The 20,260-nt window shown below is 43.2% G+C and overlaps 1 protein-coding gene across 2 annotated transcripts in view; it reads left to right on the forward strand.

Moving 5' to 3' along the window:
* iqsec1b (IQ motif and Sec7 domain ArfGEF 1b) overlaps positions 1 to 20,050 on the forward strand; it is a gene marked incomplete at its 5' end in the record, with an annotated part of 173,659 nt that extends 153,609 nt beyond the window's left edge. Inside the window, 13 exons of one of the 2 annotated variants that reach the window (XM_084543946.1) lie at positions 770 to 1,049; positions 3,345 to 4,597; positions 5,152 to 5,313; positions 6,152 to 6,274; positions 7,635 to 7,801; positions 8,270 to 8,409; positions 8,960 to 8,989; positions 9,145 to 9,270; positions 9,368 to 9,467; positions 10,524 to 10,685; positions 10,803 to 10,979; positions 12,166 to 12,215; positions 15,306 to 20,050. In XM_084543946.1, the coding sequence (XP_084400072.1) occupies positions 770 to 1,049; positions 3,345 to 4,597; positions 5,152 to 5,313; positions 6,152 to 6,274; positions 7,635 to 7,801; positions 8,270 to 8,409; positions 8,960 to 8,989; positions 9,145 to 9,270; positions 9,368 to 9,467; positions 10,524 to 10,685; positions 10,803 to 10,979; positions 12,166 to 12,215; positions 15,306 to 15,860 (3,325 nt within the window). In that variant the 3' untranslated portion in view covers positions 15,861 to 20,050. Of the gene's footprint in view, positions 1 to 769; positions 1,050 to 3,344; positions 4,598 to 5,151; positions 5,314 to 6,151; positions 6,275 to 7,634; positions 7,802 to 8,269; positions 8,410 to 8,959; positions 8,990 to 9,144; positions 9,271 to 9,367; positions 9,468 to 10,523; positions 10,686 to 10,802; positions 11,716 to 12,165; positions 12,216 to 15,305 lie in introns of those variants that run through there. The other variant, XM_084543947.1, reaches the window with a different exon arrangement.
* Between the last annotated feature and the right edge of the window lie 210 nt (positions 20,051 to 20,260).

Below are 20,260 nucleotides of genomic sequence, written 5' to 3' on the forward strand. Positions count from 1 at the left end.
CCTCTGCACAAAAAAGAGGCTTAGATTCTTAAAATGACAGCTTCCGTGTCTGAAGAGGGGCAGCTTGTTGTTTCATACATTCAAAAAGCAGTCAGATCAGGTTGCTGTCTTTGTCTTCTAGTAAAACAGTTCTGATTCTTTGCAGTAGCAGATATGAAGCTGTCTCCCACTACCAAAGCATATGGTATTTCTGGCCTCCTAGAAATCTCACAACAGGGTAAGCGGTGTGTGGAGGAAGTGTGGTTGACATCTGTGGCTGACATTTAGCTGCTTGCAGCCTGGCGTGGTGCACCCAGTCGTTGCTCAACACTGCCACTCGATCCAGTCAGCTGTCCGGGCTGGTGATTGTGCTGCTGAGCTGCTGAGTGTAGACAAATATTTGCATCTTAACATTAAAGGTGTCGCTTTTGCTGAAAGGTTGAGCTGCTGATTACATTGTCGTGATTTCAGTGTTTGTGCAGCCTTTTGTGGCTCTTTAAAAGTCATAATTTATTCATAGGCTTTTCATTTCTTCCGTTCGAGTTGTAGCTGTTGTGTAGGATGGCCTGAGGTAGTTTCTGCATTGTAAAGGGAATTTGTGTAACAGGCGGCACTCAGACTGCTTCTATAAATTCTCTCACTTGTATTTATACCCTGCCAGTGGAATCAAAGTTCATGTTTTCCATCTGTCACGTGCTCCTTGCTGCTGACACACAGGGCAATGTCTGCTCTCAGGAAAATGACTCAGCGGACTGACTCAGTGTGCTCTGTGTGTGTTTTTGTGCTGCAGTGTGGAAGGTGATGCTCCAGGCAGCGAGGTGGGCGCCTCTTTGGACCCCACCAGTGGCTACAGTTGTGTCCCAGTGACCCACTGTGGCGGGCTCGGGCCCGACCACCTGGACAGCCAGCTCTACGGACACATCTTGCTGCCAGGCCACCTGCGACCCCGTCGGCCAAAGCTCCAGCACTCCCAGTCCATCCTCCGCAAGCAGGCAGAGGAGGAGGCCATCAAGCGCTCCCGCTCGCTGTCAGAGAGCTATGAGCTCTCATCTGACCTTCAGGACAAGCAGGTGAGGGGGCTGAGACACACAAGCTTTCCACTGAGACCTAATCAAGTCTTGTCCAGTATAAACCAAAATATCGTTGTGATATAAAAAATGTTTTCTAAATCGGACAGAACTCCAAAAGAAAATGTTATACCTCTAATTCCCAGTGTTTGTAGTTGGTTTTGTAATGGTAAACCCACAAGGGGTTATCACGCAACTTTGCAGTGCATGTCTACAATACAGAGCGCTTTAATGTTTTGGTTGTCCAGTACTTTTGGCAGCAACAGGCAGCTTATCAGACTACAAACCTCTGATAATGAACAATGCCGAAGAATAAGCAAACAAAGTTGGCTGCTAGGAGGTGAACCAGAGTGGAGCAGTCAGCTAAAGAGAGAGATGGTTGGGGTCCAAAGCAAGAATTACCAATCAATGCTTGCTCTGGGTCTGCTGAGTGTGTAAAATGGTAGCTATTTTGAATCATGTTGGCCGTGACATAGTCAGGTTGCATGCTGAGTGGCCAAAACTATTTACTCAGACTTAAGAAGGAAACACACTAGGATTAGTTTACTTCTACAGAGCGCATAGTGCAGCATGTTTCTTTTAGTACACAGACAAAGGAACAGCTTTACAAAATTCAGTATTAGCTAAATGCGGGGGTGTTATCCAGACAAGGACACCATCATAAAATAGTTAATGTTTGATTTGAGTTACACACCCAGGTGAAACGGTACAAACCATCTCCTTGATATGAATTCACTAAGGATTCACCGATGAGACTGAAACATCTTGTGTGTATAAGACAAAGACATCCATCATAAATAGATGCAGATATCTGCCACAGGGCAGAGAGGAAGATGCATAATGGGAACCATATTGTGTCATGTCGGTAAGTCAATTTACTGTAGAGTTAGTTTGTTGTTTGTTTGTTTGTTTGGTCCCAGTGTATGGAACAGTAAAGAAATGTCAAGACAAAAATCTGGACTGAGGGAGAAAAGGCCAATCATGTCGCCAATCTGAATTGAAACGTTTCGTGCCTATGAATAAATGTTCATGAAAACATCAGCTGCTTTACCAATTTTTTCCTAGCCCTACCACAGTAGCTCAAAATAAAATGTTGGTGTGCGGAAGTGAAATTAAATGCTGTAAATTATTCTCTAGTTTGATTTACAGCAACACACTCACTTTGTTTAGATACTGTATTTTCCTTCATGTTGCCGTGTTATCTTGCTTTTAGGAGCTACTGAGAAGAGGTTGTCACAGGTCCAAAATGGCATTCACAATAGACAGCAATAGACACACCTGAGAATAATCAGACTTTGATCCGTCGTGTGGTTAATGACAACAGATCCACCCAGACAGAGGAACAGGAAACAATGGAACCCTGCTATTAAACAGCTAGATCCACTGTCTCCCCAAGCTTACTGTAACCGACCATCGCTGTTAGATAATATTATTAATGATCAAATGTGACTAAGTGGCCGTCAGAATGACTTATTTGATATTATATTAAACTGTCATTGTAATACATTACCTGAAAATAGCCTAATACATTTATTTATATCTTCACATCATCTGAAGGATATTAAATGACCACTTACGACAACCTGCCATTAGGCTGAATTTTCTCAAATAAAAGTAGTCTAGTCTGATCTTGAGGCCACACATTTGCAACTGCGTGGGAGGAACCCAGGAGCTTATCGTAAAGCAGTAACAGTTGTTACTGCTTTACGCAGTGAATCTCTCTGTCATATTCTGTGTGGCAAATGTGAGTCCACATGCCTCCTTGGGCCTCACGTCATGCAGTAAACCTGATTAGTGTCATTTCACTCCATGACTTTCTAGGTGGAAAATTAGGTCAGTGTGTAAAAGGTCCAGAAAGGGCAAATGTAATTCAGCACTGGCACTTCAGTCATTTCAGCACCTCGCACCTCACTGACTCCTCTCAAGTCTTCCAGTGGATGACGTTTCTCATAACATGTGTTAAGCATGACCATTTGCTTACTGTGTTACAGTATCTTAATCACAGCACTGCAGATGACAAACTACTGTTTCCAGAAAGTTCAGGCATTAGCTTCCTCAGTTTCTGGTACCTTTTTGATGGGCACGTTTGATATTAAAATGGGTCCAATTAAAATACCATTTTAATTTTGCAGTCATTGTCCCTGTTTTCACTTGGGTTACTATACTAGTATAGTAATAGTCACCATCACATCATCATTCAGATTCAGAGCTGTATTACCATAAGAACTCATTGTTGCCATTTACAGTATTTCTTTTAGAAATTTACAACACCAACATTCTCATCTTCTCTTCCTGCAGGTGGAGATGCTAGAGCGTAAATATGGGGGGCGTTTCATAACCCGACATGCTGCCCGCACCATCCAGACAGCTTTCCGCCAGTACCAAATGAACAAGAATTTTGAGCGTCTTAGAAGTTCTATGTCTGAGAATCGTATGTCCAGACGGATTGTCCTGTCCAATATGAGAATGCAGTTTTCCTTCGAAGGACCTGAAAAAGTCCACAGCTCCTACTTCGAGGGAAAGCAGGTCTCACTAACAGACGATGGCACCAAAATCGGTGCATTGGTACAGTCAGAGCATAGTGGGGAGATGGGAGTTCAGGCCAAGACCCCTACGACGCAGAGCGACTTCACAGACGCTATCACAGAATTAGAGGATGCCTTTTCCAGGCAGGTCAAATCTCTAGCTGAGTCTATAGATGATGCTCTGAACTGCCGGAGCTTACATGGTGAAGACAGTCAGTCAGAGACAGGGAGAGGTCACCAGGATATGGACAGGGACGTCAGTTGCCAGGTGAAACCCTCCCACAGCGCCTCAGAACACCGCAAACTGGACGAGATGACAGCATCCTATAGTGATGTCACCCTTTACATTGACGAAGAAGAGCTATCGCCTCCTCTGACACTGTCTCAGTCTGTGGATCGACCCTCCAGCACAGAATCCAACCTGCGCCAGCGTTCTCTCAACTCCTCCCAGGACTACTGGTCCCTGGTTCATAAGGATGAAAAAGGGGACACAGACACCAGCTGCCGCAGTACACCTTCCTTAGAATGCCAAGAGCAGCGTTTGCGCGTAGACCATCTACCACTACTGACCATAGAGCCTCCCAGTGACAGCTCAGTCGAGCTGAGTGATCGTTCTGACCGCAGCTCTCTGAAGAGACAAAACGCCTATGATCGCAACCAGCAGAGCAGCCCTAAACACATCAGCCACAGCCTGCCACCTCGAGGGCCTTCCAGAGAAGAAGACGCCTCCCGCCATCGGCACCGACAGCTGGAGGCCCACCTGGCTATCAACGGTACAGCAAACCGGCAGAGCAAGTCAGAGTCTGATTTCTCTGATGGCGACAATGACAGCATCAACAGCACATCCAACTCCAACGACACCATCAACTGCAGCTCCGAGTCCTCGTCCAGGGACAGCCTGAGGGAGCAGACGCTCAGCAAGCAGACATACCACAAAGAAACCCGCAACAGCTGGGACTCACCTGCCTTCAGCAATGACATCATTCGCAAGAGGCACTACCGCATAGGCCTAAACCTCTTCAACAAGTATGTACAATCCACTACACGAGATTCAACTGATATGTACATTTTAGCCTCGGACATTGCATGCCTGAAGAAGGATAGAAGAGGTTATGTAAATTAGATGCAGTTGGGATTTTGAGAAAGTTTTTAGTTCAATATATAATAAATATGCAGTGATGTTGATTGAAACGTGACTGTTCTACTTAAGGTGCAAACGAGCCTGGGACTCATTCTGCTCTACTTCATGCTGAGCAGTTCATCTGAGCCTGGGTGATTTCATTTAATCATAGATGATTGTGGATTTGGTTTCTCTCAGAGCAGGCCATTAAGTTTCTCTTAATCATTTGGGAGCAACGCTGCAGAGAGAAGTAATTCCCTCCCCTCCAGTCTCAGCCCTCACCCTATCCTTCCCTCTCTGCATCCCTAAACCCTGTCCCTCATCTGACACACATTTGATCAGGAGCAGAAGTGCAGTGGTATAATCACAGATTTGGAATGTGTCCTCACTCTTTCCATTTTTGTCTCTCTCGATATCCCTCCCCCGTTCTGTCTCTCTCTACACTTTGCTATGTCTCTAGGAAACCAGAAAAAGGCATCCAGTATCTGATAGAGCGAAACTTTGTTCCAGACACTCCGGTGGGTGTGGCCCACTTCCTGCTGCAGAGGAAAGGCTTGAGTAGGCAGATGATTGGCGAGTTCCTGGGTAACAGACAGAAACAGTTCAACCGGGATGTCCTTGAGTGAGTTTGCAGCTCTTCGTATCTGTATACTCTTTGGCACATTTGTGTGCGCAGCAGCATCACTCCAGGCTTTTAATTTAACTTGCCACCTATGCCAGTGCACAGAATTTTAGTTTATTCATCTCTCAGGGACATAAATAATCATAATCATTTAGTTGCAAGTAGTATTGGCAGTTGGCAATCTACCCGCATTCAAACAAGCCTTGGAGCTTCTGAGAACAACATAATGACTCAAGTTACGTCCAGAAAAAAAAAAAAAAAAAAAAAACAGGAACAGGAACAGAATCCGCTCAGGAAATTGCTGTGATGCTCAGATAGATATAAAGATCTCATAGTGCAGTACTTTTTAGCAGATAAGGGAAGTCATAAATACCTTGTATTTCCCAGTAGTGAGCCTTTGCGTCATTGAAATTCCACATCTATTTAATCCGTTTGACTGGATAGACTTATCTCTATCACACAGAGCCCATTGAGATTCAGAGGAGGATAAGGCCAACAAAGGCCCGTTAGTGTCGGTTTGACAGGCATATCTAAAGGGCTCCTTGAGAAAATGTCTATAAATCCTGACATACAAGGTATCACAGACTCTAGAGAGATGAGACTCAGCCCTCTTGTCGATGGAGAAAACAATGTTCATGCCCTTCTAACAAAGTGGAAGTGCAAAGAAAACAGTAAGAAATTACTCCCAAATCATCAATTGTATATGATCAATGAACATAATCAACTCATGCCATATACAAGATGACCACACACATCATCTAACCCAGTAGACCTCAATAACTCTATGAAGCCTTGTAGCCTATTTGCCCCACTTATTGTTGCTTGTGTTTTTCACCAGCTGTGTGGTGGATGAGATGGACTTCTCAGCCATGGAGTTGGATGAAGCACTCAGGAAATTTCAGGCACACATCAGAGTCCAGGGAGAAGCCCAGAAGGTAGAGCGGCTCATTGAGGCCTACAGGTAAGAAACAGTACATGATGTAGATTCATTTCCCAAAGCAGTAGATACAGCTTACGCAAGTTATGTAGCTTTTTCACTGACAAAAGGAATAAAATTATGCTTTTGCAAATATGGTTGTACTTCAACTTAGACCAGCTGACTATGTGACAGGATGGTCATTAACAGGTTTATTGCTGTGTCCAGCATTTACCACTAGGTTGGGTATGATCAATGGACAGGACAAGTTAGCGTCGCGCCACTTCAAAATCACCATTATGCTCTTAAACAAAGGCAACACGAGAAAGTCACAATCTTAGTTTACCACTTGGAGCTCAGCAGAGAAGTACAAAGCCATTTCAAATCCAGACTTTGTTCAACCGCATTAGTGGAAAAACTAATTTATAGAAAAATACTTCTAAAAGTTGAGGAAAACCACTCCCAGGGTTGCTGATGGATGTTGTTTGTGCCTCATTTACTTTCCCTAACCTCCAGTAGAAAGGTGCTTTCATGCCCACGGAGAATTTGCTTCGATCAGCACCGAGCAAGGACATTTCGGCCTCAGTAAACACCGGAGTCACTTTTACGCCGGGAAGATAGCGATAACTGATCATCTGGTGGTCGCCTGCAGCCTGGTCCAGATATGATTACAAACTCACTTCATGGTGACTCACGAATAGCCTGTCTGACGGCTGCAGGCTCTATTGACGGACTTTGCTGGTTGTCGCTCATTGTTACGAGAGGCTGTGAAGCATCATTTAACTGTTTATGACTACAGACTACAGGGTAGAAAGTGGAGTCGGTGTTAATGTCAGGAATAACACTGATACCCCTGATCAGAAGTGGAACTAATCGCTAATAAGCAAGCTTAATGGCTTATTTTTCATTGAAAGGAAGTCTTCAAACTGATGCTCTCTCCTTGTTTTATTCTTATTCATGTTCTGGCCTTGATTACAAACTGCCTAGAGGTTTTCTAACAAAACCTGAGTGGTATGAATATAATAAAGTATAGCCTACAATGACACTAAATTTAAATTATAGCAGATTATTCATGGAAACTGCCAAGACAGACTTCAGAATGCTTGTTAGCGGGGACTTCCACCGGACATAACTTTAATTTGTTGTTTCAGCACATCTTGGGTCATTTTGCAATTATGCAAAAAGAGGGTCTAGCTAGTGTCAGAACTGACCATACAAATTTCAGAGTATGAGTATGAGTGCTCATTTTGCCAACGGGGCGAAGTGATGGGTCGCTTCCCCGAGCTGGTTAGTCTGTTAGGCTGTGAAGTGACAAAATGAAAGGGGTACAACGGAAGGGATGAAGGAGGTGAAATAACTTAACTTTGATTTCAGTTTTACTTACCGCCTGATATCGTCCTTGCAGCCAACGCTACTGTATCTGCAACCCAGGTGTGGTGCGACAGTTCAGGAACCCCGACACCATCTTCATCCTGGCTTTTGCCATTATCCTTCTCAATACTGACATGTACAGCCCCAATGTCAAGCCTGAGAGGAAGATGAAGCTGGAGGACTTTGTCAAGAACCTTCGAGGTACTTTTCCTTCCCTCCCGTACTCCAGTCACTTTAAAAAAGCAATACATCCCTCGAGGATTACTTTGTTGCTCTATACACCTCAAATTAAGTTTTGTGCATGCACTTTGCCTTGATTAATTGCTGTGTCAATAAGGAACTTATTTTTTAAGTCGTGGCCAAGAAAGCTTGCTGTTGAAGCAAATCACTTTTTAGTTGCCCTCAACAGATTTTGTGGGTATTAGCAAAAGACTTTATGACATGAATAACTAATTTCTCTGTCTATTGGCATGACAGTAATTAAAGTACAGTATTGATAGGAGGAGAAATGCGCGTCCTCTGTGGTTTCATGAAGGACTTTTCTGTCTGCACTGTGAGATGCAGCATACTGTACGTGCAGCACAGCAGTATGTAGGTAAGTGTAGGGGTTCGTAGGCTCTTATAAATCTGTGAGGTAATCATGAGTCCGTCTTGTTTCTCCTGTGACAGGAGTGGATGATGGGGAGGACATCCCAAGAGAGATGCTAGTAGGGATATATGAACGGATTCGCAAGCGAGAGCTCAAGACTAATGAAGACCACGTGTCCCAGGTTCAGAAAGTGGAAAAACTGATTGTTGGTAAAAAGCCGGTAAGTCTGAGTTTGCCCTAGGGCTGCTGCATGGAGAGTGTGACCACTTCTATCTTCCTCTGTATTCAAGAGCCAAAATGAGCAGGAGTGCTGGCTTATTCATGTCCAATAGAAATGTAAGAGTGCTCTGCACTTACTTTCTTCACTGTGTGACACATCAATTCTTCAGTACCAGAGACCTTCATGCTGAATGACTGTAATGTGTCTTTTGCCCTGAGTGTCAACCACCAAAAGAATTTAAAAAAATAAAAGATTCTGACTGACCAGCTTTGTTACCGCTTCACACTCAGTGGTCTTGAAGGTGTTTATTTGTAACTACATTCTTTCTTTCTGTCATTTAATGGCCTCTAAACTCAAGTAGTTCCACAATGATCTTGACAATGTCATGGTCATTAAGGTCGACACAAACTCAAAACAAAAAATGGACTAGTTTGCTTCTTTTAAGTCTCACCCATGCTTGTAATGTCCTTTCTTTGATGTATCATATAGATTCTTATATGTCTTCACTGACCTCCCTAATTCTTTCTTGTGTGTATTTCTCACTCCATAGATTGGCTCTTTACACCATGGCCTCGGCTGTGTAAGTATGAATCTGTCACTTATTGTTATCTTACCACTGAGTGGGAATATTTGTAGCATACCAGATGTTAACACTGTGGACTGTATAAAATCACATGTTGGAAAGTTGTGTGAAGTAACAAGAGGCTGACTCATAAATAATGATGTATTGTGCAGGTGCTATCCCTACCGCATCGTAGACTGGTCTGTTATTGCCGACTTTTTGAAGTGCCCGACCCCAACAAACCACAAAAGTTGGGCCTGCACCAAAGAGAGATCTTCCTCTTCAATGACCTGCTCGTGGTATGGCATGAATTAGTTTTTTAGCACACTGAGAAAAAATATGAGCATACCGTTGAAACAGTACAACATACAGCATATGCTTTGCTTTTTGTCATAGGTTACAAAGATTTTCCAGAAGAAGAAGAACTCTGTGACCTATAGTTTTCGACAGTCCTTCTCACTATATGGCATGCAAGTGTTGCTCTTCGAAAATCAGTGTAAGTGTGATTAGCATAGGCTTTTTATAAAGGCGACATCACGATTAGTTCTAGGGATAGCACAGGAATTGTTCAAGGAGCTAAAGGTTCTTTCAGTCTTTATCTTTTTATGTTTCATTGACAATATTTCTCCAACTGATTAAAATAATTTTGATTAGACTATTGAACCGATTGTCAAACACCACCCCTCTCAGTCCAATTAAGAATTCCCTTCAATTGGTGTGTTACATGAGGCAGTTCATTTTGACTGAAGTTCCTGAATCTTTAGAAAGTATCACTGAAGCAGGGATTTTTTTTTTTTTGTGGGGTAAAATAATCTCCCTGGGATGTATAATGGTTTCCTGTAAAATAAACCAGAGGGGAAATCCCAGGGGAACGTTTATGTAATGGAAACACAGCTTATGTTGCAGCGTGCTGCAAACAGCCTAGTTTGTACCATCTGAACCCGTTTATGCCTTTTTTGAATGGCCACACTCATTCTGCCACAGTCTGCCGCCATTAGAGGAGGAGTGATGGTGGTACAAGTTGTTCTTTGCCTTAACTGATGCAAAGAAGTTTACTGGTAGACAGGACATGACGGAAATGGATGGAGGGATGAGAGGGGTCAAAGGGGATGGGAAGAGGAGAGTTGAGGGGATGGATGAGAGGGGGAGAATGTCTAAATAGATAATGGTAGGAGGAGGAGCCCAGGGACTGAGTCTCCGGGTGGGAGCATATCTCAGGGAGCTTTGGCTCCTTGTCCCACTGGTTCCTGCAATGAAAGGTCCACAAGGAAGAAAAGAAAACAGAGGGATGGGGAGGGTGGAGGGTGGAGGTTGAAAACTGAGACGAACAGAGAGGGTTATGATAAATCTTTATAGGTAAGCACAGGAAATACATTGACATTGGGCATGGTCTTGTCCCTGATCTTATGATCTATGACTGTGAAAAGCTTACACCTTAACGCTAGCATCCTTTATATTAGCTGCTGTAATAAGAAAATACTAACTGGAACAGACTACCTTAGGTGTTCCTATATGTTGTAATGACATGGGTTTACGTGCTGTCACTCTTTAGATTATCCCAATGGAGTCCGTCTGACCTCAGCCATTCCTGGAGCTGACATCAAAGTCCTCATCAACTTCAATGCACCCAATCCTCAGGACCGCAAAAAGTTCACGGATGATTTGCGAGAATCTATCGCAGAAGTCCAAGAGATGGAAAAGTACCGGATAGAATGTAAGAAAAAGCTCAGTTTTCTTTGAGATCTTAACGTACAAGTAGCAGGAACTACAGTTTTAAAGTTACTAAAGAGCCTGGATTACCATTAATGCTGCATATGTGTCCTGTGCGCAGCTGAGCTGGAAAAACAGAAGGGCGTGGTGAGGCCCAGCATGTCCCAGAGTTCAAGCTTAAAGAAGGATACGGGAAACGGCAACCTGAGCCGAGCGAGCCTCGACGACAGCTATGCCATTGGTGAAGGTCTGAAGAGAACCGCCCTCAGCAGCTCCCTGCGTGACCTCTCAGATGCAGGTAAAGTCCAGCGTTGCCAGGGTAACATACCATTTCATGTCTTAGCCCTCTGCTAGAGAGAGTATAGTGTTTACTAAAGCTGGGTGCTGACATGATACTATTCACTCCTTCTGGATGTTAACTGATTTGGAAACTTGGAAGAAGCCCCCGATCCTGTTCCCGTACAGCTCTGATTTGGGTGGTAGCCACGGCAACTGACTCGCCAATGCAGAGTCTCTGGGCCAGTGAAGCAAGGAGATAGAGATGGGTGCATTTGCTAATGGACCCAGGTGTAATTTACTAGAGGCTATCAACTAATAATCCTGCATCCACAGCAGGGGAGGAGTAGGAGCGCTATGTAGGTCAGTGCGATCAATATGAGCGTCTTAGCGGTAAGAGGTATTAATGTTACGCTGTTGATTCAGGCAGCTCGTTGTGTGTCGCCTCCACACTGAAGAGTTGTTCTGCACATGCACATTCAGTGACCTCAGACTAGTAAAGTAATGCCAGAGAATGAACTGAAGTGTTCGGTTCAGTTGATCGGTGCAACCATCCAAAGAAGTGGCAGACTTTCTTGTACTTTCAAAGCATAACACTGCAGATTTTGTGTTTGTACAGTCTTACAAAAGGACAGTTTACTGGTTGTTCCGAGGCCTTCCGAGAAACTTTGCTTAAATAATCACTATGCTGTCATGGGGATGTCATTGGGGTAAACTTGGTTTGGGCATGCAGACAATTTTTAACTGACTAGGTAATCGAATTGGATTGTGGGAAACGCAGAATCCAGTGTTTTTGTTTCATGACTCAGGCATAAAACTGATGATATCTTTGGTGCCGCTGTTTCGATTTCAGTCAGTCTTTTTTTAAATCTGTCTCTTGGGAGTGTTTCACCTTATCGGTTGTGGAATGCTAAATTACTGGAGTATCCCATTAATTCAGCTAAATTAAAGTCATTTTGCTTATGGCAAGGTCCCCTGCCGGCAGTTGCTGTGTAGACACCTGGAGAAACCTTGATTGACCTTGTTTAGAAGCAGTGGTTGTTTTTTTCCCTTTCCTTTAGTCTTTTCGCCTCCCTCTGCATTACTGAGAGTCTGCTGGTAGCTAGTCGTGCAACCTTAGCTTGTTAGTTTCCTCCCATAGTAGGCAAAAGAGCACCTCCACATTTAACCAGGTGTGTCTAATCTGTCATGTTACATGTTCATGGCAGGCAAGCGTGGGAGACGCAGCAGTGCAGGATCACTAGACAGCAATATGGAAGTAAGTAGGACGCAACTGATGCCGGGCTGTCCTCCGAGTGTCTGTCGTTCACTCGGAACACAAGTCTCTGTTTTTTTAATGTTTCTTTGTAGTGTTCTTTTCTGTTTTGGTGGTGTTTTTGTTGTGAACACCTTGGCCGCTGTGCATGCACTGGGAATGACACTGTGGCTGGCACGTTAACCCTTCATGTACAGCACACAGCATGATACCACTAATAACGCTACTGACTCATGTTAGGGTTGCTCCGTTCACGTTAGACTCTTCCTTCTGAGCCATCCTAACTTGTGTAGTGGGTTAGGGTTTTGTCCTTTTTAGTTAACTCACAGTGAACCTGACTGTGCTCTGTCTGTTCCAGCTACTGCATGCTCACACAGTTTGAAGTGATCGAATTACATCCCTTCCTTCACTTACCCCTGACCCCGACAAGAAGTTATTACCCTTTTCGTTTTCACTGTCGCGCTTATCCAGTGTGTAATATGTACATGAACTCAAGGACGCTACTGGAATGCGGTTTTGAGGAACTACTTCTAATTTCTGCTACATTGTACTTCTTCTGTCTTACATTATGTTCTATCTGCACATGGGGAAATGTTATTTGTATTTATAATACAAGACATAATCATCAAATAATATTTTACTTTAGAAGCCAAACTGCATCCCCACACCTTCTGTATTCAGTATTGTGATGCACACAGGAACACAGAAAAATCAGCTGCTATAAAATGGTTCAAACTTGATTTCTGACTGTCACTATGACCCTCAAAATACAACTGTTCATTACCAGAATCAGATCGGTTTGGTCCAATAACATTAGCAAACTGCAAGCCAAGTGATTATTTTACTCCTTTCATGAGTTGTGGAAACAAATGTATATTCAGCTAGGTGAGATTCTCTGTCCCACAAGTTCTCTACCAGCTTAACATAGAAGTATGCTAACGACAGATAACTCAAGGAGGAAGCTTGAACTTTTTCCATTAGACCACCTCAAGCCAGCCAGTGTTCCATTTGTAGGATGCTAGTGCTTTCAGGTTGCTAACAGTGCAACATTAAGTTGAATATATATTACATGCATTAGTAGATTTACTTTCATTTGTTCGTCAGGATTTTCAGGGTGAGGTAGGATCCAAATGCTGGACACTAGATGATGAGGCAGAAGTTGGCAAAAAAACATAAAGCGCTGCTGAGACCGCAGGTATTTCAAATGTGATGAGAACAAAAGCTACTACAAGACACGAACTGAAAACGAGGCTTGAGACAAGTACGACCTGACAAGACATGGAAAAACAGTATGACGTGACAGAGGATGAAGGGAAAGACAGGACTATATATACACACACACAAGGGCAGAGGAGACACAGGTGAAAACAATCAGGGCGGGGCAGACAATTACACAAGTGGGAAATCACAGGACAGGAAGAATGCAAGACAGGAAACGAGGAAAAACTTAACAAAATAAAACAGGAAACTCAAAAACGTGAGACATGAATGTAACTCAACATGAACACAGGAAATCAAAACACAGAACCACGACATTGTTCAGGGATTATGGCCCTTTTAAAGGAATGCTGAGTCATAAAAATAGGTCAGGTATGATGTAGAGTTGACTTCTTAACAACAACAACAACAACAAAATAGCATCTCCCTCTCTTCAGAGCGTCAAATAATACTGCCCTACAGGTTTTAGTCAAATGCAAAATGTTTTGAATTTTCTGTGATGAGTTTCTTTTGCATGTTATGCATGGCTTTGAAAGTTCTGCTTCATTTCTTTTAATTGTTTTGTATTTATCCTGTTAGTTTCCATTGCACAGCTTTGAGTCCTTATAAAAGTGTGAATTTGTTTGTTTGTCCTGACGAGCAGCAATTTAAAAACGTAAAAATCAATTGTCAAATGTATACACGCTGCAGCTTCTGTTCCATACCGGAGTGAGGACAAATGAAAATGAAAGAGTGTGGGTCGCTGGGATAGCTCAGTGGGTAGAGCTGGCGACCCATGTGCCGAGGCTGAGTCCTCGATGCAGCAGCCCAGGGTTCGAGTCCGACCTGTGGCTCTTTGCTGCGAGTCATCCCCTCTCTCTCTGCCCCCCTTTCCTGTCCACCTTCAGCTGTCTATCATAAAGGCAACAAAAGCCCACAAAAATAATATAAAAAAGAAAATGAAAGAGTGTATTGTAACGGTGAAAGCCACATACACTGTCTGGCCAAAAAAAAAAAAAAAAAAGTTGCCACCTGGATGTTGGTCAGGTCTAGGTTCAGCAACATTATGTGACTAAAGAATGAGGTCAGCTGACTACCTGAATATACTGAATGACCAGGTTATTCCATCAATGGATCATATTCCAAGATGACAATGCCAGGATTCATGGGGCTCAGATTGTGAAAGAGTGGTTCAGGGAGCATGAGACATCATTTTCACACATGGATTGGCCACCACAGAGTCCAGACCTTAACCCCATTGAGAATCTTTGGGATGTGCTGGAGAAGGCTTTGTGCAGTGGTCAGACTCTCCCATCATCAATACAAGATCTTGGTGAAAAATGAATGCAACACTGGATTATCGAAACAATGCCACAGCGAATGTGTGCTGTAATCAAAGCTAAAGGCCAATGAAATATTAGAGTGTGTGACCTTTTATTTTTTGGCCAGGCAGTGTATAATAGTGTATAAAAACTGTATCCAACTGTCAGAGAGAGGCTGTTTGTCTGCTCATGACAGTTCAGATACCGCAGGCTCTGACAGGCTCAGCAAACTCAGCCTCCAGACTATTTAGAGAGATTCGACCATGAAATGTTAGCATGGATAGACAAACAAAGGCGGTGAACCGGAAAAGGAAATGGAGACACTTTTCCACAAGGCAACACAAGCAATCATGGGAGATCTGAGCTCAGCTGTAGCTGGTCATGCAGTTGGTGCTGCAGTAAAAAGAATTCAATAGGGCTGTGCACACTGCAGAGTCTCCACGTCCATGTGAATCAGCAGCAAGCGTACGTATGCGAATGTGTGCTGTATCCCTCTAGACAAGCGGACAGGTTTAGCTGCGGTGCAGTGGATCTCCTGTTTGTTTCTGTGATCTGACTGTGGTCTCTCTTGCAGGGGTCCATCATTAGCAGTCCTCACATGCGCCGGAGAGTTCCCTCCAGCCGTGACTGCCCGTCCCGCCACAGCGGCCAGTCCCTGCCCAACTCCTCCTCACTGCTCGGATCTCTGTTTGGCACCAGGCGGGTGAAGTCCCCCAGCCCCACTCCTCAGTCCCCGCATCCCACCCTCATCTCCCACACCCCTCACCCCTCTAACCTGCACCACACGGCCCGCTCTGAGACGGACACACCGGCCTCCATGCACCCCCACCACGCCCAGTTCTGCCACGTGACCCAGAACCCTCCGCCTTACCACCACCACCACCACTACCACCCGCCAGCCCACTTGCAGCACCCTCCACACCAGTACCACCCACCCCCATCTCACAGCCAGCAGCCGTCTTTCCCGCCTCACCCGCCTCACCCTCACGCACAGCACGGCCATGGGAGCCACCCGGTACACCCTTCCCACCCCACTCACGGCCCCCATCACCACGGCCCGCCACCACCATCCTCCCAGGTGCAAAGCAGCACCAAGCCCAAGCACAGTGGCATCAGTACGGTGGTGTGAGGGCCACACAGGGGCCTCTCTGTGCCCTCTGACTGAACTTTAATTTTTTGGCTGTCATGGCTGACGAGACGGTTGCACTGTGCATCGCTGGTCTGGGAATGTAAAGCCAGACAAGATCCTGTGCCTCCTCAGCTTTTTTTAATTTATTTTTTTTCACTGGGGCAGTTCATTCGACACGTCTTTTCCAGTTGCACCTTTGATTTCATTTCAGGTCACAAGTCACGTTTGTTTGCTTCAAGAGCAACAGGCAACAACGCAAGAGCATGCACAATGACCACAACTACTGTTTCTCCTCAGTACTTTAATGGAACACAATCAATTATCTCGCTTCCTAGTATTTTACAGAAGAAGAAGTAAGTAGTAATCTTGACTTTAACATCTACAAAGTGATTTTATCCAGTGTGAGGGTTGTTTGACTGAACGGAACAACAGTCTCAGCAGTAGCTGTACAAGTATTTAATGTAGCAGTAGCTCACAGTTCACTGTGATATCTCTGTTAGCAGTGATAAATGTGCCAATTATTCAAGCATTTAATAATGTAGTCACAAAAAATGCGTGATGTATATTGTGCATAGTATTTTGTAAAAATAATATCAGCTGTTAATGTTCTAATTATTATTACCAAACAAATGGCATCAAGTAAAACTCTCAGTATTATACTCGCACACAGGTGCCGTACTTTCACTGTTAAGAAGAAATCAGTCAGAGCTTGTATTAGTCAGGCAGTTGTAAGCTGAAATACTACTGTAAATGGTTGCCTTTGCGTTAGAACTCAGTTGAGGATTGTTTAGGGCGGGTTCGCACTGGCCTGCCCACAGTCTCATCCACTGCACTTTTCATTGGTTTTTGAGTCGTCTCTCTCTGGAAAAACGATGCTACAGCGAGCTGCTGAGCAAGCAGATGAATTCTGAATGTCTGCCCTTCAGTACTGGCTGCTCGCCTACCCTCATTTTATTTTTTTTTAAACTATTTTTGTAGTCCAATAAACAATATGAATATATATGTTCTACTGCAACCTAGTGGGATGCTTCAAATCTGTTCTGCAGGAAGAGGATTTTCGACGTTTTCACATGGAAACTGAAGGAGTCGCTGCAAACAGGGAAAGCAGGGAAGCGGCAACATGACTGCCCTTCTGTGGAAGCTCTCAGCTGGCTGAGCGTGCTCTGTCCCTCCTTGGTTTCACCGTGTGTATCTTTAGCGGCGAGCACATTGTGCAGGGCTGTTGACTGCCCCGATCGGACTTTTTCCACTGAGCTACACGGACGCCGCAGTACAAAAATCACTAATTATCATTCTGTGATGGTGACAGCACCTATGTACTCCACTCGCCACAAATGGCAGTTTTATATCAATCATCTTTCTGACATATTATGGGGTGGCTGGTTGTACTTCAGAGTCATCCCATGCACAGTATCTGTGGTGTGTGCAGAGCGGAGGCAGGATGGCTGGCGTGCTGGAGCGTTTTCTGTTGAAAGTGACAGACACAGCACTTGTTCTACTTCGCTGATATCAATGGCAGACGTTATGTATCTGCTTAAAGACTATCAGATGCATTTTCTTTTTTTTTTTTACTTGTGCAATATGTGTTTTCTTTTTTGTTTTAGAGCAACTGCAGTCTGGTCGCTGTCCATTTGGTTTCACTCTATTAGTTTTGTTGTTTTTTTTCCCTCAGCGTCCTTTGTTATTCTTCCCTCAGTGTCTCAGTGAAGTGCAGGTATCCACATGGATTTGGAAGGTCTGGACCTTTCACACTAATACAGAATGTAACACAGACAATGACTGCATGTAACAGTGTATGTTGAGGCTCTTTGCAGACTATTGTGTATTTCCAAACTATATCAATGTTACAGTTGACTGTTGTTTAAAATGAATGCTAGAATAGTTCAGACTTCTTCAACTACAGCTAACTGAAGTCAACTATGTGTTTGTTTCACTCCGGACAATAACCACAATAACCAAATCTGTATCTTTTTCTGATCCGCATACACTTCAGTAGTTTACTGGTTCTTAGAGTACAACCGTAGTTAGAACTGGGTCTTATCACAGCTGCAAGGGGAATGTTCTTGGTGGCATTTAGAGTCGACACGGCAAAAGATGTACTTGGTCATCTGAAAATCAAAGTGACAACTGAGTGTTTTAAAATGGTCCTCTCTTATCTTCACGTTGTCTCTGTCTCTGTGAGTGGTGCATACATTACTGTTTTCAAGTGATAACCAATAGATCAGTATTCTCCAGCACTTCTGTCCTCAAGGTTGAACTTTTCAAATAAGTAAGATGGTTCATAAATTGCAACTAATTTGACCAGTTATACTCTGAATTGATATCAGTAATACATTTATAACATATTTTGGGGTTGCCATGTTTTGAAAAAAAAAAAGTGCATTGGCTTCCAGCAGAAGTCAGTATAAAGAAAGCTACTACTCCAGTAATGCAGTTAATACATTATCGTCAAATAGATGTTGAGTCTTTTTTCCAAGTAAAAGTTTTGTCCATTAGTAGGAGCAATATTTATATGAGTGGGTCTCTGTTCTGTCTGGATCGTGTATTCGCACAAGTAAAACATACTACACAGCTACAAGCACATAGAGGATGATATATACATTGACATTGGTCCAACAGAAAAACAAAGCACTCAATTTAAAGTGACGCATGTTTGTTTACAGCTAAACTCCACAGAGTAAACTCTAAGAAAAATTGTATTAAACAAAGCTTAAATGTGGGGAAAAGGTACAGGGGCTATCTGTCAGAGCAAACGCTGCATGATTATTAACTCTGGCTAACATTTAGACGTTCACTTTAACTAAACCCATTGCAGCTCAGTCAGGATCTGGTTACCACATCTACTTCATAAGTGTTCTGGAGGAATGCTTGAAGGAGTACAAACACCTGCCAAAAAGTGCACAACCTGGCAACCTACATATTATTTTCATTTATGACATATTAAAGCATTAATAAAGCATTTAGCAGCCATTAATCAGTACCTAACAATTGCCACCTCTATATGATCTTTACAGATTAGGACCCATTTTAATATATTTGTCATGTTTTAAAATATATTGCTGTACTTCATGTACTGCAGGAAATTGTAGAACTGAATATTTTTGATTTGTCAAATACACCACTTTCACATTTATATGTACTACAGACCAGTGCCAATATTACACCGTCATTTCATTTGAAACCAGTTTAGTTACAAATATATTTTCGACCACCACAATCTTGCAAATGATCAATCAAGTTCTGTCCTCAGACCAGTGTCTGGTTACTAAACAGATGTTATGCAGTAACAGTGCAGACTGCAGCCAAGACACAACATTAGCTTTATTACATTTTGATTACGTCTCATCAGAGAGTTTTAAGTCACGACTTTCCGGTTCATTTAGAAGACTGATCTATTGTAAAACGTGTCCAGATCCCATGTGAGGTGCTTTGTTGCATGCCATTGATGCCTACTGTTTCTTTTCTTTTTTTTTTTCCTTCATTTGTAACTGTTTTTCTATCAAGCCGTATGCTTGATTAGATCCTAAACCTTCAGCGTAGCTTTGTTTTCTCTGATTGATGCTTGTTTACATCTTGATCATTTCTGGCCTGTTAGTGTGTCTTTTCATTTAAAACTTGTGTCACTCTACTCCGGCATGCATCTCACCTCTATTTTCACTGTACAGTATAAAGACATGGCAGTGTACTGCTGAGTGTAAATAGCAAATCCACCTAGGGAAATCTATTGTAACATGATGAAGGAAAGACGGGTTGAAATAGAGGAAAGAGGTTAAGGGCAGGTGGGTAGTTTAAGAATGAGAAACATGTAAATAGCCTGTAAATTATTATTATTAATAATAATTATTATTATTGTTACTATTCATTGTCAGCAGTTACATGGAAGGTGCATTCCTGCTCCCCTCTGATCTTTACATAATCATTAAACTGCTTCTCTCTGCCTCCGACAGGACTGAATTATCATAGGATCTAGAGATGAACAACTGTTACACGGTTAAGGCCGCTTCTGACTTTTCCTGTGATGCTCCCGTTTTCTCACACTCACAGTCCACTTTTGAAGTCAAAGGGAAGGGAGGAGTGCTCTTATTTTATTATGCATTCTGTTTCTAAGTAGACAAAGCCCTATTGATGTAAAACTAGTACTGTGACAATGTTGAGAACGCAAAATAAAATGATATACAGTTAAAACCTGAGCTGCTTCTGAGTGTCTCTGCATGGTGGTGTCCTACCTCATATTTCTTGTTCTCACATGAATGACTGGAGAAGTTTAGGAAGCACCTGTTATTGGACTCCTTCACTTATTGACTACTGCCTCCTAACAGTAATTGTGCTTTGAATACTTACATATCATACAATCACCATTTTGGCTTGCATGAAATGTGGTGTCTTGCATTGTTGGGGTT

This window comes from Chelon labrosus (genome assembly GCF_963514085.1).
Source record: "Chelon labrosus genome assembly, chromosome: 4".
Classification (NCBI taxonomy): Eukaryota; Metazoa; Chordata; class Actinopteri; order Mugiliformes; family Mugilidae; genus Chelon; species Chelon labrosus.